Raw genomic sequence first — 17,117 nt, 5'->3', positions numbered from 1 at the left:
TCTAGGATTTGTTTATGCATGAATTATTGTTGACTTCTCTTTCTTGACTCTTGAGAAGCATTTATTTTGGGTACAGAAATAAAATAAACTAAATATAGCATTTATTTTAGGTACAGAAATGAGAAATCGGAACAGGATACCAAAGTAAACTAGGGAAATATCAGCGAGTCACTCTCGAGGGAATTGAAGTTTCCTACGTTAATAAGAGTGTTTGATTTTTATCTTAGTAATTGGGTTTTGGCGGTAATCCTCTTAATTCTTGCTGATTGTCGTAAGAATTCGAAATATAAAGTGAAGCATATTTTTAATATTCAAAATAAACACTCTTTTCGTATACCTTTTTATCTGAAATTCCAACCCAGATAAGAGTTTTGATGCTCTAAGTCCGAATAAAGGTCTAACCTAATTTAATAAACTTACGTGCAATATTGTTTTGAATCTTTAATTATAATCAAATGCCAAAAATACATTTTTTCGAATCTAATATTGTTGTGAAACTTAGCACAAACACTTGTGGTTGAAGCGTTATCTATTGTGCTCTAATGCTCGAGCAACAAGCAAGGCAATTAATCATTGGAAGGGAAGGACGTAATATGCACCACTTCATGTACATTTTTCTTATACATATTTTACTTTTGGTATTAAAAATGATTATTAAGAAATGAAAAAAAAAAGTTTTTCCTTTAATATACCATAAAAATAAATATAGACAAGAAATAGTACACACATCATTCTCAATACTAATAGTTCATCATTACATCATTTATAGCAGTTTGATTAATTCGTAGACAATCTGATACTCAATTATTCATGTACAAACTAAATTCCAGACCAAAACAGAAAACGTTTCGCAACACTCTTTTGGGTTAGCTAAATTCCAGACCCTAAAACAGTTAGCTCCAGCTCAAACCTACCATATGGATCCATGACATAAACAAACAACAAAAAAGCAAGGGGGCACATACACAGACACACCAAGAAAGAAGCATGAGAATAAGAGACTGGTTGAAAAAGGAAAGAAAGAAAAGATAAAAGCAGCAGCTAAAATATCGCTGTGAAAGCTAGGTGAACTCGGTAAATTTTTCTTTTGGTTTCCCACGGTATCCCCAAACTCAGCAAGCTAAGGACTAATCCATGGTGGATTAGAATTAGATTTAAGGGTTTGTCACAGGCTAATGGGTTGCTGCATACACAAGACAGAATTCAAAAATTTAACTTTCAAAAATAGCAACTTTCAATAATAGTATGTTTACTAGTACAATTATAAGTCCAAATAAAAAACGTGATAGTTTAATAACTTTGCTTATAATGACTATCGACATAACTAGATCTTCCAGCAATGTGAGACTTACAATAAGTAAACACACCAAATTTACCACATTATCAAAATCAAAGGTTTAGATTATAAACACAACCTACTAAGTATTAACTATAATGGCAAAAACTTGCCACCAATTAGTGAAAAAGACAAGTGTTGGGAGGAGTTGTGCACAATTAATTCCTCAAATTTGCAGCAACATCAGTTGCATAATGCTATATAGCCATTGGTTGGTTCATCCAAAATTACATGCACAAAAGTATGAATTTCTTCCCCATTGCTACTCAAGTAAAATTCCTATACATAATGGAGAGAACTCAACCAATAGGCAGAGAAGTAACCTGTTAACATGACATCCTTTTATTTTGATTGGTAGTCTGATACTAAGATAGTAACATACTCAACTCGCAAAGTGATGTTATTGATCACGGCAAAGTAGCTCTCACTTCTTTCCTATCAGCACCAAATGACTGCGAATTCACAAGGGCACTACTGGTCAAGGGTTGAATAAAACATAGCATCCTCAATTTTAAAAGTAAAAGACGAAATCTTAATTTGTCATTTTCTTATACTCGATGAAACCAGTAATGAATTTGGAATAAATCGATACCTCAACTCCTAAACCCTTAACATATACATTGGTAAATAGTTCAGATGGGTCTGGCATTGGGCATTCCTGATTACAGAAAATGAACGTGAAAAATAAGATTGTTAACCATGTACGGCGATCACAAGGTAAGGCTGATTGAACTATATATTTTTTGTTCTTTACCTTTGCTTTAGCGATGGCATCATCGACATCTTTTCTGACTTGTTTCTCGATGTCCTAAAAGAAGATCAATTGAATATGTTCAGCATAGTGCTTAAAATAAAATGTTTCATCTGACCCTTAAACATCAAAATATATACTTGCATGTTTCAACTACAAATCTTCCTAAACTCCAATTGAATTGGAAACTTGAAAGAAAACCATGAATACAACTAGTAATTCACAAAATAGGCAACCTTCTACACATAGCAGAAATAGTTATAGGCAGAATATAACTCAATTTAACGGTACTTACTATAATAAGATCTATACCCTATTAGAGGACTCGAATCCACTTACAAACTCCAAAGTATGGTAAACACGAATTGGAACCCACGAAAAATATAACGTAACCCATAATTCTTTAAGTCAAGTCTGATACCTTACATCATAAATTCATAATAAAGAAAAGTTTAATCCATGAACTATATTCAAAGAAATAAAAAATAAAAAAGGCAGGTAATTCGGCAAAGATGTCATCAATATGGAAGTCATAGTATTATACATAACCAACCCTTAAAATTATCACACTTCACATCAAAAGAACAAAGCAAGAAGTCTAGTTCCGTTGACTACCTTTAGCTCCTTCTCAGAAGCAATGTCATGAGCCAATAATAGCTTCCTTACTCTCTCAATTGGATCACGCTCCTATAATCATATTAGCCAATCAAAAAATTTGAGAAAGAACTCCATGATATTAAAATAACAGCACATTATATGCCTTGCTCGGTAGTGTGACAAACCTGTCTCACACCGGAAATCTCATCACGTGTACGGTATGTGCTACCAGGATCAGACATAGAGTGCCCGTGGTATCTATAGGTGTCCATTTCAAGAATCTTTACAAAATAGTCAAGAATACAAGAAAGCAATCAGAGTAAAGCAAATACCAAACTTTGATAATTTAATCAAAGCTACACATGCTAGAAAGTATTAAAGTTAGGGCAATCCTATATGCAGCACTTGGGTTGAGAAAGCCCAATCTTATTTTATATACACAAGTAAGCTTTAATTCAGAGATCTATACGTACACCCATGTCTGATGGCTACAAAGTTTTCATGGTTAATGCAATACCACTTATAAGTTCTTTCAGAGATCTAGAGAGTTTTAATTTGTTATGTCAAGTAAGCATTTGTTAATGATCCACTTAGAACTTTGAATTGCTAATAATTATTATTAAGATATAAATATCAAATATAGCAAATAAATATACTCACAAGGGGCCCATTTTTCAAAGCATTCTCCTTTGCAAACTTGCAAGCTTGTTTCACAGCAAGAACATCCATGCCATCAACCTGGAAAAGTTTATAATATTGAAAATTTTCAAACACTGGATTAAAAGAGACTACTATCATACTATGCATATTCAAAATTTAATGTATGCATCCAAGTAAACAAGTAAATAAAATATACACTTAAACAATGGTAACAAATAACTTATATGTTCAAACAAAACAAAACAAAACACAACATAGTGCTACAAATTTAGATACAAAATCATGGAAAGGAATATAGCCCAGGAACACACTGTACATAGCAACATCACTGTATTGATGACTTTAACTAAATTTCAGTAATTTTCTATAATCTACATCCCATACACTGACATGTATCCACCCAACAGAAGTGTTAGAGAACAATAAAGATTATTGATCACTTCCATGAAGCTAACATACCGAAACAAGACCGAACTAAAAATCTAAGCAACAATTCTCAATCTCACCTTCAACCCAGGAACATAATCTCCACGCTTGTAATAAGCAGGGTTTTTAGCAGCCCTCCACTCTGCTGTTCCCATCCCATCTGCGAAAACCAAAGTCAAATAGAATCAAATCAACCCAACCAGTCCAATCCACTGCAAAAAGCACAAAACTTTAAACGTCCCCAAGTCCCCAAACACTCACAATGGTTATTCTCGCAGACCAAGATCGCAGGTAGGTCCCAAAGCGCTGCCATATTAAGCGCCTCAAACAATTGGCCCTGGTTGGCAGCACCATCACCATACAAGGTAAATGTCACATTCTCTTCCTTGGAGTACCTCTGAGCAAACGCCAACCCACATCCAAGCGGAATCTGTTGAAAAAAGAACAAATTTGAGAGCCAAAAAGAAGGTCAAAGACAAACGGAAGAGTGGAAAGTGTTTGATCACAAATTAGTATAATTATCTACTAACTTAACTACTTTTAACTAAATCTTTGGTTTCTATGGTATCCGCCAGTCCAGCAAGCCAAGAACTAAACTATCGCCTATCGGAGCTCATTTAAGGGTTTGCCAATGGGTTGTAGCATGTACAAGGCGGGATATGAACTGACACTTGCTTAAACTGACTAGTAAGCTAACCATTAGACCCTCCAGCTGTACTCTTAACTAAATCTAACAAATAGACTTGGTTAGGCCTACTTCATCTCTTATCAGGGTCAAGGACTTGAAGTGTAAGATTTGATTTATTGGAAATATGCAGTGGCCTTGACCCACTAACAATCATAGGATATGCTTCATAACAAATTAAAATTGAGTGGGCCTAATCCAGCATGGAAAACTTGCTAACAAGTACGACTAACTACTTACTTAATTCCTCAACTAACTCAACGAATTCTTAACTAGATCATAACAAATTTGAACTAACTGTAACTAACTCTTAGTTAACTAAAATGCACCTGAGCTCCGACGATGCCATGGCCACCGAAAAAATTGGTCTGCTTGCGGTAGAAGTGCATGGAGCCGCCCTTGCCCTTGGAGCCGCCGCAGATGCGGCCCATGAGCTCGCCGAAGACCTCGAGGAGCGTGCCTCCGCGGCCAATAAAGGTGCAGTGGTCGCGGTAGGCGGTGATGATGGCGTCTTTCTTGGTGATGGCGGCCTCCATGCCGATGGCCACAGCCTCCTGACCGTCGTAAAGGTGGCAGAAGCCGCGGATGAGCTTGGCCTTGTAGAGTGAGTCGGCGGCGATCTCCATGCGGCGCATGGTGGCCATGTCCCGGAAGAAGGAGAAGAGCTCCGAGGCGGAGGTGTCGACGGCGCGTGGGGGCGCGTCGCATTTATGGGAGATGAATGGAAGAGAGGTTTCGATGGTGAGGGGAACGGTGGAGTCGGAGGAGATAAGGCGGCGGATGGATAAGGCGGTGGAGAGGGGTTTAAGGAGGTTGGATGCATGAGATGATGATGCTATGCGTGACAGAGCCATGATTAGATTCTCTTGTACCGAAGAACAAAGAAAATTGGTTTAATTTTTGTTTTGGTGTGGAGAGTTTTTGGGGTAAGAGTGGAATGTGGAAATGGGGTTGAGGGGTTTTGAAGTGAAGAAGAGAAAAGAGAGAAAAGTTTGGAGGTTAGAGAGAAAGGTGGAAGATCAAGAAGGAGAAGGAAACAGAGGTGAAAAAATATAAAAGGAGAAATTTTTGGAGGGGAATAATCGTGTCCGAGAGTGATTTGTTTTGTGTCTCGTCATGTTACTGCCACATGAACTAAATTAATTAGTGTGTTAAATGTTTAATATTGTTGTATTTGCTTTTCGATGATCTCTAATCTAATATCTCTAAGAAGTAATAAGTAATAACTATATACTAAAATAATTAATTTGTTTAACTAGTATTTGTTTGGTAAAATACTATATGTTTGCCATAGGTCTAAATATTATTGCCTAATTATTAAAAAGGTCAAATAATTAATTTTATATTTATAAATATAAAAATTATAAAAATTTAAATATCTACAATTTATTATGAAAAATAAATATTATGTTGTATCGAACATGATATTCATTAACATTCGTTAGACACACATATTTTTAGTGACCAATTGTATCGTAATAAAAAATAAAAAAATTTCTTCGAATACGTTTGAATATACTTAAATACTATCACGTATGAGCGTGTCTATTCTTATTCTTAAAATAAGTTTAAAAATAATATATATTATTATTTATTAAACTAAAAAATATTTAAATATTTTATATAATTAAAAAATATTAAAATATCGGCTCATTTTTTTATATAGAAATATTTTGGATGTTTTTCTGAAAATAAACCTATTTGGTATAATTGCAGGTGAGTGGATGTTGCAGGTGGAGCAGTTCCAACACATAGGAAACATGTTGAGTTAAACATGTAGGATGCGTGATCTGTAAGGCCCACATCAGTTGGGGAGTAGAATGAAACATGCCTTATAAGGGTGTGGATACCTCTTCCTAGCATGATGTGTTTTGACGAGTGAGTGTTGAGACTTCGGCTAACATCCTTATCGTCAAATAGAATGGTGTACTACAATGGTGAGATTATAAAAAAAGTACTATAATGGTGAGATTATAAAAAAAGTATTGTTGATGTAATAGAGGGTACTACAAATAGAATGGTGTACTACAATGGTGAGATTATAAAAAATACAAATGAGGTGGTGAGTTTTGTGTGTGAAAATTCATTTTCATTTGTGGTTCCATGCATTATGACATTTGCAGAACTACAGTATGGTCTTTGTCAAAATATAGAAAGTAATATTTTAAAGAGGATAAACAATATTCTCTACAGGAATTTTGTTATCGTATTTGGCGGCCTAATATAGTTTGATATTATGCTAATCATTGACGAAACAAGTATTCAACATATGTTTCATATTCACCAGCAGATTCAGGTACAACACCCAAAGATTGAGTTGTATGTTGAGTTTGAACATATAGCTACGGATGAGATTCAACATGACTCAGACGTACAAGATGATAGAGTTGAAGTGTACAAAGAAATGAACAGTGATAACAAAGAAGACTTCGAAACTACCTACAAAGTCAGTTTGAAGCTACCTACGAAGCCGGTGACGAGGAGGAGGATGAGGATGATGATGAAAAAAGTGAGGCAGTTATGCATTGGAATTCTCTGAATATCATGTATGCATTGGATCTTGATATCATGTATGCATGGAATTCTCTGAATATGGGAACATAGGTACGTGAGGAGTGAATAATAATTTATAGAGTAATTACCCAAATTAGTCTCCAAAGATTTTAAAAGCGGACATTTTAGTCGCTAAGAAAAATTAAAACACAGATCAATCTCCAAGGTTTTACTCCGACAAATAAATCAATCCTTAATTCATTTTCCAGCAGAGTAATTACCCAAATCAGTCTTTAAAAATTTAAAAAACGGACATTTTAATCCCAAAAAATTATTATTATTATTATTATTATTATTATTATTATTATTATTATTATTATTATTATTATTATGAATTGCACAATAATACTGTACCATAATTTTTTTGTATTTTTTGGACAGAAGTAATAATAAATTTATTCATTAGATTCTTATGTATGTATTTCTAATATATATATATAGCCACTCAATAATATTCAATAAAATTATTAGAGATTATTCTACAAAAAATTTAAAGTTAAAATATTTGATATTTTTGTATTTAATATAATCAAAAGATGTCGTATTTAAAAAAAAATTGTATTAACAAAAAATGTTTTAATTTGAATTTCAAAGTATCATTATTCACTGCTAGAGAGAGTTTAAAAATAAATAGTGCCTAGAGCTTGATCTCGAATATAAGTATAGTAAATTTTAAATTTAAAAGACTAAAATGATAAAAACCGTGAATTTTAAAGGACTATTTTAGAGATTTAGTCCCCTACCAATCAAATTGACTGCTAACCTTTCGAACTTCCTGCGCTTTAAATAAAGTTCGTCTCGAATCCTAGTTGACTTCCCATTGATCAAAACTAACTTGTACACTTATGAATCTATATTGATATCATAAGAATAATCTTTGGAATTAATCAATAATCATACAATATTTACAAATGAATGATACACCAGAAAAGAAGCAAGAGACAGACAGACTACCCGGCAAGCTCACTAATTGGCGGCCGGTCCATGGCATCATATGCAGCCTTTGCATTGCGCTGCAACAAAGGATCAATGTCTGCCAATTTTGGAATCTGAGCTAGCAGATCAATAGTCCTACGTAGGAGGCGAGCAAGATCGCCTTCGTCCATTGCACAATCCATCATTATCTCTCTCCAAGTCAACCCAGAAGCCCATGCTTCAACCATACCGCAAAACTGGCTATCCAAACAGCAAGGTATCATCACCCCATGTTTCTCCTGAATGGTCAACAGGGCACTTCTTTGTTCATCCAATAACTTTATGACATTCATAACTGTTGTGGTTGGCTCGTAAATGTAACTGTTATTCTTCCATGGTCGGAGTTTGATACCCTCAGAGACCAAGCTTGCACAAACTGCAGCAAGTTGTGGAGGTTTTAGCTCTAGAAGAATTTTGCTGCGAAGAACCATTGCAAGCCAAAGCTCGTTTTCTCCTCGGATTGCTGCTGCAGTTTCCCCAAGTGGAAATATGACCTGCGTGTTTTTGTCCAATGCTCTGGTTTCATGTATGACATTGCTAACCTGCATAAACTCCTTCCATCCGGAGGGTTCAATTTGTTCTATTCGATTAGTTAAACGTTTTGATCTATTCTGCAAGCGCTTGATTTTCTCCTCCGTAAACTTGACTGCGTCTATGACTTTACTGTATTCTTTGTAGCCTTCTGTACGAGAAATCTTTTTCTTCAAGCGTGAAACTTTATTTCTTTGATCCTTGTAACGGTCTACAGCATCTCTGTAGGCTTGAGATTTTAGCAGTAGCTCATCATTTTCAGAGAAGCTACTCAAAACAGGAACATTCAGACTCCAAGACCATGTATCTAAAGAGCCTTCCATGAACCATAAACCACCATAGGCAGATTGCGCAAGATTATCCCACTTCATGTCCTCCTTATCAAGGAGAGTGCTCATAATTTCTCGTGGTAGAGCATCCCCTTGAGCCAATGGAACGTTAGGAAAGCCAGTCCCATATACTGTTTTAATCCACTTTTCTGTAAATAGATACCAAGAGTTATCAGAACCAAGAGCCACATGGTATGATGGTTCAAGGCCATCATCCAATACTGAATCAGTAATGCTTGGTTCCGCATCATCTAAATTTAGTGCAAAAGAATCAGCAGAAGATACCAAGTTCTTAAGTTTTGAAGCATTAAGTGAGTCAACCTTCCCCAGAAACACAGCAGGCAGTGAATGTTGAGTTCCTTCAGAATCTGTGTACTGCAAGCACAAAAATGGTAGATGTCCATTTTCAGGGTCTTCCAACAAAGGTTTTAGAGCAGATATTCTTGTTGCTTCCATCTGTTTACGCAGTTCAGCCCGAACACGTTTTTCTGCCCTTAACTGCTCCTGCAATTCTGCAATCTCCTTATATTGTCGCTGTGATAAAGCTTTCCTGCTTCTTTTATCTATGGCTTCATCAGTTATTTCTGACATCAGAATCTCAATTTCTTTCTCAATTTTATTAATTTCCTCTTTAGCAGCCAGCATAACATTGCTACTAACGTAATTTCCAAAACTCTGCTCAACTAACTTCCTAGCTTCTTCCAAAGTTCTCCCTGATGAAGGTCTCCCATCATCCGACTCATTTGACCTATGAATGGCTTTCACACCTGCAAGAAGATTTAAAACCATTCCAAACGAAGCAGTAAATTGTGAGACTAGGGGCTCAAGTCCAGCAAACAGCACCTTGCAGCACTCTTCAGCACCCTCATTAGGTGTCTGTATGAGCACCACATGACCACTTTCATCAATGCCCCTTCGCCCAGCACGCCCAGCCATCTGAAGCAGTTCATTTGTGCTTAACTGGACACGTCCACTATCACCTCTTTTGCTGAGGGATGAAATAACAGCAGTTCTAGCTGGCATGTTGATTCCTGCAGCCAGTGTTTCTGTAGCAAAAACAACCTTGACAAGCCCTCTTTGAAACAATTCTTCAATGAAAGCTTTCCACAAGGGAAGACAACCCGCATGATGTGCAGCAACTCCTTGCAGAAGTCCTTTCACAGCGGTTTCTCTGACAGCATCAGGATATTGAATGCGGAACCTCTTCAAGGCAAGTTCAACCTCACTTGTTTCACACTCATCTAAAAGATTGCAATTTTCAACATATTGCACAGCTGCATCACAGCCCTTTCTGCTAAATATAAACCATATAGCTGGCAGCATATCCCTAGACTGAAGTTGCCATAGAGTATCAATTATTTGAGGAACCTGGAAAACAAGTGAAATGATTAATACTCCATTTTGAAGAATATACTTACTAGGATAAAGTATACTTTTTGTCCCTGAAATTTGACAAAAGTTTTAAAAATATCCCTAAGTTTTATTTTGTTTTAATTTTGTCCCAAAAGTTTTCGATTTGCATCAAATATAACCCTCACGGCTAATTTTTCAAAAAATTTAAGACCAATTCAACAATAATTTCATAAGAACAACTCTCAACACAAGCAAATCAAGCATAATTTTCATGCATTATTGTTAGATTGGTCTTAAATTTTTTGAAAATTTAGCCGTCTAGGGTATATTTGATGCAAATTGAAAATTTTTGGGACAAAATTGAAACAACACAAAATTTAGGGGTATTTTTAACATTTTTACCAAACTTCAAGGACAAAAAACATACTTTACCCTACTTACTATTATAAACAAGTTCATTCAGTCTTTTTTGTTGGTCTTAATAAAGTTTTTGCACTTATACCCTAAGTGTGTCTTAGAACTCAAACTCCCTATTTATTATTCATGAACACTTATTGGACATCAAGATCTATCCATAGCAGTTTCAGCATCATGATTTTTGAAGGTAGGGAAAATACGGCTAAAGTGATAACCAAAAAGTATGAAGCATCATCTGAAATTTTTTTCAGAAGGCTTACCTGTGAACGACGAATTGCATTTATATTATTCTTTGAAAGAGAACGATTTTCCAGTGTGCTACCATCACTATCGTACCTCATTCCTCGTCTCCGGGAATTCTTTCTTCTAGGCCAATCATCATTGTAAGATTTGACCCCTGCACCTTGAAGTTGTAAATAATTGAGAGACAGCTTCCTGCTTTAAATAAAGGAAGAAACTAAGTTTCCACTTTTATCCGATTCACTAATAAAAATGTTATAATCTTTGGCACCAAGTTGTTTAACATGTTGAATAATGAATAATCTATAGCAATGTCAGAAACGATTAACAAAACTAAATAAATGCAGTAAGGGTCCCTGACCAGACCTGTTCATGCGTGTTCCTTTCTCATCAAGAAGTGGCAATAAGGAATTTTTCAAAGAGAAATGCCAAGTTAGTGGAACTGGGCGTTTTGATGATGTTACCAACTCTGTTGAACCATGAATCTGAAAGCCAAACAGTTATCCTCATTGTAAGATCGCTCTTGCAGAAACCACTAAATAAAATGCAAGGATACACTGACCCACATACTTAATTCCATTCACGTCATAGAAAACAGTACAGAAAATTTTGGGTAGATAAAAGCTAAATCCAGGAATCCTATAACCATCAGGACCCATACTTAGAACAAAAGATTGAAATCATTGAACATCAGTATAGGCAAGATCTAACACCCAAACACTCTTCAAATCCCGAACTTCCATAAGTACATCAAGATGATCAACCTGCAAAATTCCCTAGAAACTGAATTTAGGTAAATTTGAAATGCACTGTCACATGTTTTTCGATATTTCATGCTAGTTACAAAAAAAACCTTTCATGTCCAAGAACAGGGGGGAAGACCTCCCATGGTTACGTAATTGTTTATAGGATGTTAAAATGCTTGGTATTTAATGAAGCTTTTCAAACCCATTTGAAATTTCACTGTCTATTTGCTTCTTTCTTCCTTTCTTTCTTTCTTATCACTCTAAAACTGAACTCCTTTGTATGTGTATGTGTAAGTGGGTGAGCGAGAGAAGGGGGGCAAGAATCTACTAAGTCGGACTGAATCATTTTACAGATATAGAAACCCAGCCAGTGCAAGTACCTGGCCAATCCAGCCAGCCAACTCATCAGGATTTGCAACAGTTGCTGACAAACAAATTAGTTGAACTTCTTTAGGGCAATAAATAACCTGCAGTATTTGATTGCATAAGTATTTATAATTAAGAGAAGCTGACTATGCTAAGTATTAGACAAAGAAAAAAACAAAATTTGCTTACAATTTCTTCCCAAACTGTACCACGAGATATGTCACTAAGGTAATGAACTTCATCCAAAACGATCACATCAACATGGAGAAGTCCACCTCCTGAAGAAATATTACCAACACTGCATGAAAAAACAAGTTATCTATGATTGATGTCCACAATAGATGAGCTCAAATACCAAAATCACAATGGAGAAGAGAAGCTTTATAAATGTTATAATTCGGACGAAATGGTAGGGTTCAATAATATTTATGCAAACAATTGGACTTTAGGTGAGAAAAATAATCTAGTCATAATCAAATTTTAAGATCAAATACATAAAGCCAGTAACTGGTAGCTGAAGTCCTCCTAGCTTAAGACAACATATACCAAAGCTTAAGACAACATATACCAAAATTATTCTCTGAACAAGTTATGTGACTATGCTTTCACATAACAAGCAACTCCATTTTTCAGTTAGGCTCGACTTCTAACCCACTGAAATGAACCATTTTGGATTTCCAGGGAAAAAAAGGAGAATAAATTATCTTCTCTAATAAACGTATCCAAAGGGGTAATTAACAGTAAGACAAGGCCTATTCAACATAAAGCCCCAACTCACAGCTTCACTGCACAACGTGAAAGTTATTAGAGATATAACCATTAATATTGCCTTCTCCTATCACCTTAAATTTTGGGATGAGTGGTTTCATGACATGGTATCAGAACTCTATGTCCGAAAGGTCTTGAGTTTAGTCTTTGGTGAACTCCAGAAGTGAAGAAAATAGCATAAGGCAAATAAAAGAAGGAAAAAAAGGCCTAAGCAAACCCAAAAAGAGGTTCTTGCTATAGTATGAGAAGTAGCACTTGATTGGATGCCAATGTAGAAGAGTCTTACACTAACATTCCATATAAATTAAACTTTTGCAATTATGTACCTCTGATATAGCATGTTGCGCAAAATCTCTGTGGTCATAATCAAGACTTGAGCATCCCTGTTGACAGCGGAATCTCCTGTAAGAAGGCCAACATTGTTGTCTCCAAAAGTCTCCCTGGATATCCACAACAAAAGCATCAGCAACGATTCAGCTTTGTAACGAAAATGACAAAAAGATAAGGCAACAGCAACTCTCTCACACGCTGCAAAATAGGAAAGTCAAATTTAGAAGCATTGAACTTCCATTTCTCAAAATTACTGCATACCGAAATTCTCGGAACTTCTGATTGGACAATGCCTTGAGCGGCGTCGTGTAGAATATCCGGCGTCCCCTGGCAACAGTGGCAACCGCCGCAGATTCCGCTATCAGAGTCTTCCCGCTGCTCGTTGGAGCCGACACCACAACCGATGAGCCTCTTAGAAAAGCTTGTATTGCCAGCCGCTGAAGGAAAAAGCCAGAGACGGATAAAAAAAAACAGCCAGCAAAAACTTCACTTCGAGTAACAAAAATTCTCCGAACGAATTTCGAAATGAGAAAGAAGAGAAAACTGAACCTGAAACTTATCGATTCGGAAATCGTAAACGGAGGCAAGCTCGTCGACGTCGATGATATCGGAGCCGAACTCCCTGACCTCTTTGCAGAGCTTCTCAACTCTCTGCCACTTGAACGTTCCATCGTTGCCAAGTCTAGCAGCCTCGAACGCTTCCTCGCCTTCGTCGGAAACGGCGCCATCGTACGCCTCGCTCGAAACGTCGTCGTATTCATCAGCAGCAACATCTTCGTCGTCGTCGTATTCGAATTCATCATCTTCTTCATTTTCTTCAAAATCTTGTTCGCCTTCTTCGTCTTCGTCAGCCTCGTGAAGAGTAGAGGATGGGGACTTAAAGGAGATTTGGAAACGGAGGGAAGAGTGGACGGAACGGTGGCGAAGTAGAAGAGAGAAGGGGAGAGTAGTGGCGGCTCGTGTAAATGGGAAAGGAGTGTGGCGAGTTGGAAGGAGTGAGAGAATGAATGGAGTGCTGGTGGCGGGGACGGTTGCCACGACCACCATGGCGGGAGAGTTTTTCGCGTTTGGATTTGGTTTGGCTGCTATTTTCTGTTGCCGATGACAATATATCCAACTTTTTTATTATTCAAAAATGAGAAAAATATCTTAAGATTTTGGCCGGTGTTTTTTTTGTCAACATTTTTGGGCTTTTTTTTTCATTATGGAAAAAAATAAGGTGTTACACCATGAAATGAACGTGTGGTTAAAATTTTTAGTGTTATGGCGTGAGAAATAAAACTATCATTTTTGTCTATGAAAGTTAAGAATATTGACAAATCTACCCACGAAAAAAAGAAATTACCTAATGTACTTATTAATAATGACATCCGTGAGACGAAACTAACTAATCGTTATTTTGGCATTGACTCCGTTAGTTACACTTCCTACGTGGCACATCACGGCGTTACGTGACTTGGGGAGCTTCTTATGTGGATAATGCAATTTATTTTGTTTTAAAATATAATTGGTAGTTAATTTTTTTAAAAAAATGGGAAATTAGAAATCAAGAGTTAGCAAATGTAAACATGTTCGTGCGTTTCACAAAACAGAGGTGAGAGCCCTAGAAGAATCAAATTGTTCTTCTTCTTCACTCAAAGAAAACGTCCAGTCCCATTCGTGTGTGGGTTAGCTGCCGACGATAATATCTGTATTGAAGAGAGGGTGCTTGTTAGTGTGGAACGTCTCACCTGTTGGAAGTGCGTGGTGTCATCCATAGGTAAGTAGTAACTTTTGATCTCTTTGTTATCAATTTCTAGATTTTAGATGCATGGTTATGGATATGGGTTTTGATTAGGGTTTGTTTGTACTGGCTATGATGTGGTTGTGAATTAGTTTTGTTTTCTGACTTTCTGTGTATGTCTATTAACAGATGGGTACCATCCACATTACATTGGTTATTAGTCACAGAGAAAAGTTTGAAAAGGATGATGATGGCAAATTGGCATACGTTGGGGTGAGAAAACGAAGATTGAATGAGTGAATGTAGATACCTTAAATAAGTTCTTCATAAATGACTTAGTAAAGGATATAGGGTACACTGATGTGAGCGAGTTTTACTGGCGGGAACCTGGGGAGGAGTTGGATGGTGGGTTGAAGTTGCTTAGACTTGACATGGATGTGGTGACCATGTACGAAGCAGCCATTGCTAATGGGAGGAGAGTTGCGGTGTTCATTGAGCATCCAGTTAACCTTCTTTAGTTCACAGAAGAAAACAATGATCTTGAACTAGATGTTGAGGTTTTAACTGTTACTAGGACCCCAGTTAAGCACAAACCCAAACATTGTGCTAGGAGAACCCCAACTCCAAAGAAGAAGGGAAAGAGACTGTTGAAGTTGAGTGAAATAGAAGGAGGTAATTTGCACGATAAGGACCCTAACATGCTTGGACCGGATGCCCAAACTCAAGATGATGTGCTGGACAAAGATCTCCAACCTACCATAGAAAACACACAAGAACCAGAAATAACCAGTGATCCCCCAAATGTACTCACACAATTATCAAAAGTAACCTTCTAAGAGCCACAAAGTACCATTCAGCCCCCAAATACACCCACCCAACCCAAGTTACCTACATGTCAACCCCCCTCTATATCGTCATAACCTTTAGAGAAGACTCCTCCACACCCTCAACCATCAGATGTACCTCGGGCAAGTGAAGAAACTGGACACCAAAATCTAGTTTTTGCAGAGTCAGTTGCTCCTACGCTTGATAAAGGCAATGCAGAATCTGTTGAGGTTTTTACACAATACATCCCACAGCCTTGCAATGAACCGAATTGTCAGGAGCATAGCATCCAAAATGAGGAGGAGACACCCTGTGAAAGGGGTCAACCCAGCAGTTGACAACCCGAATCAAAAGTAAATCCAGAAGTTGGTGGTGGGAGTCAAAAGAAGAGGAAGAGACAGTCAACAGTGAAGCCTCCTCCATCAGGCCAAATCTTTATACCTAACCAGGATCCCAATAAGCATCCTTCATTTTTTATACCTGTGGAGGGTGAAGATATGTCGGAGGCAGGTGCAGGCATGCATTGTTATGAATCGGAAGAGCTGGATTCTATTGCAAGTGATGATGAAGAGAGTCAGCAGGCACCATTTTCCCAAGCGAATGCAGATGCACCAGTTAGAGAAGTACGATTGGAGCTAGGCATTAAGTTTGAAAATCTAGAACATTTCAAGAAAGCAGTCAGGAAGTTCAACATCAACATAAGCCGAAGCATATTCTTTCCAAGAGTGGATTCAACCAGATGTAAGGCCATATGTTATGATGAGGATTGTCCATGGCAGATATACTGTGCGAAAAGGTCGTATCCATTAAGCTTTCAAGTGAAGACATTTGTCAATGAACATACATGCAGTAGAGTTAATAAGAATAAGTCTGCAGATGCAAAGTGGGTTGTTGAGGAGCTTGAGGATAAGATCCGTGATCATCCAGACATGAGTCAAAGGCAGGCTCAAGACTTTTTCAAGGAGTATGATGTAATAGTCAATGAGAGGAAGATATATAGGACTATGGTGAAGGCAAAAGAAATAATTAAAGGGTCAGAAATAGCTTAGTATGCACTTCTTAGGGACTATGCCAATGAAGTTATCAAGACTAACCCTGGCTCTAGGGGTGTTCAAAACCGATCCGAACCGAACTAAACCGATGGACCGAACCGAAAAAACCGAAAACCGAAAAAAGTGATGTTTTGCTATTTTTCTGCAGTTCGGTTCGGTTTTCGGTTCTTGCCACCAAAACCCTAACCAAACCGAACTGAACCGGTTCTTCCCAAAATCCTAAAAATTAAAACTACCCCACCCCCCAAATGCGATACCCTACCTACTTACCTTACCTTACCTTACTGCTACCGTGCTGCGCGAGTCCCTCCCCCCATGGAAACCTAACCCCGCCCAAATCCCAGATCGGAGCCACCATATCTCGCCCACTCACCCAGACGGCCAGACCCTCCACGGAGCCAGCTTGAGCCACCCACCTCCTTGATACTCGAAGCCTTCCTCTTCCTTTAAATCT

At 37.3% G+C, this 17,117-nt stretch overlaps 2 protein-coding genes across 2 annotated transcripts; both read right to left on the bottom strand.

Annotated features, from left to right (window-relative positions):
* Window positions 1-1,396: 1,396 nt before the first annotated feature.
* LOC112801018 (pyruvate dehydrogenase E1 component subunit alpha, mitochondrial) lies at window positions 1,397-5,641 on the bottom strand. The gene is made up of 9 exons (XM_025843515.3): window positions 4,785-5,641; window positions 4,032-4,200; window positions 3,851-3,930; window positions 3,345-3,422; window positions 2,870-2,965; window positions 2,703-2,774; window positions 2,091-2,144; window positions 1,929-1,994; window positions 1,397-1,788 (listed from the first exon to the last, which is right to left on the bottom strand). The coding sequence occupies exons 1-9, from the start codon at window positions 5,307-5,309 to the stop codon at window positions 1,744-1,746; spliced, it is 1,185 nt and encodes a 394-aa protein (XP_025699300.1). The 5' UTR covers window positions 5,310-5,641; the 3' UTR covers window positions 1,397-1,743.
* A 2,148-nt stretch (window positions 5,642-7,789) lies between these two features.
* On the bottom strand, window positions 7,790-14,288 carry LOC112801017 (DExH-box ATP-dependent RNA helicase DExH15 chloroplastic). The gene is made up of 8 exons (XM_025843514.2): window positions 13,613-14,288; window positions 13,325-13,500; window positions 13,060-13,173; window positions 12,155-12,263; window positions 11,980-12,066; window positions 11,220-11,338; window positions 10,874-11,048; window positions 7,790-10,211 (listed from the first exon to the last, which is right to left on the bottom strand). Exons 1-8 carry the CDS (start codon window positions 14,108-14,110, stop codon window positions 7,959-7,961), a joined length of 3,531 nt encoding a protein of 1,176 aa, XP_025699299.1. The 5' UTR covers window positions 14,111-14,288; the 3' UTR covers window positions 7,790-7,958.
* Window positions 14,289-17,117: the final 2,829 nt, after the last annotated feature.

Source organism: Arachis hypogaea, chromosome 5 (assembly GCF_003086295.3).
Source record: "Arachis hypogaea cultivar Tifrunner chromosome 5, arahy.Tifrunner.gnm2.J5K5, whole genome shotgun sequence".
In the NCBI taxonomy this organism is placed as follows: Eukaryota; Viridiplantae; Streptophyta; class Magnoliopsida; order Fabales; family Fabaceae; genus Arachis; species Arachis hypogaea.
This window is presented reverse-complemented; position numbering and strand designations above follow the sequence as displayed.

Coding starts and splice junctions, on each gene's coding strand:
- LOC112801018 (XM_025843515.3), bottom strand. CDS start 5,309: ATGGCTCTGTCACGCATAGCATCATCATCTCATGCATCCAACCTCCTT. Junction 3,931..4,031: donor GGTCTGCGAGAATAACCATT/GTGAGTGTTTGG, acceptor TGGTTTTCGCAG/ATGGGATGGGAACAGCAGAG. Junction 2,145..2,702: donor CTTCTGAGAAGGAGCTAAAG/GTAGTCAACGGA, acceptor ATCTTCTTTTAG/GACATCGAGAAACAAGTCAG.
- LOC112801017 (XM_025843514.2), bottom strand. CDS start 14,110: ATGGTGGTCGTGGCAACCGTCCCCGCCACCAGCACTCCATTCATTCTC. Junction 13,174..13,324: donor CAGAAGTTCCGAGAATTTCG/GTATGCAGTAAT, acceptor GTGGATATCCAG/GGAGACTTTTGGAGACAACA. Junction 12,264..13,059: donor CGCAACATGCTATATCAGAG/GTACATAATTGC, acceptor TTTTTCATGCAG/TGTTGGTAATATTTCTTCAG.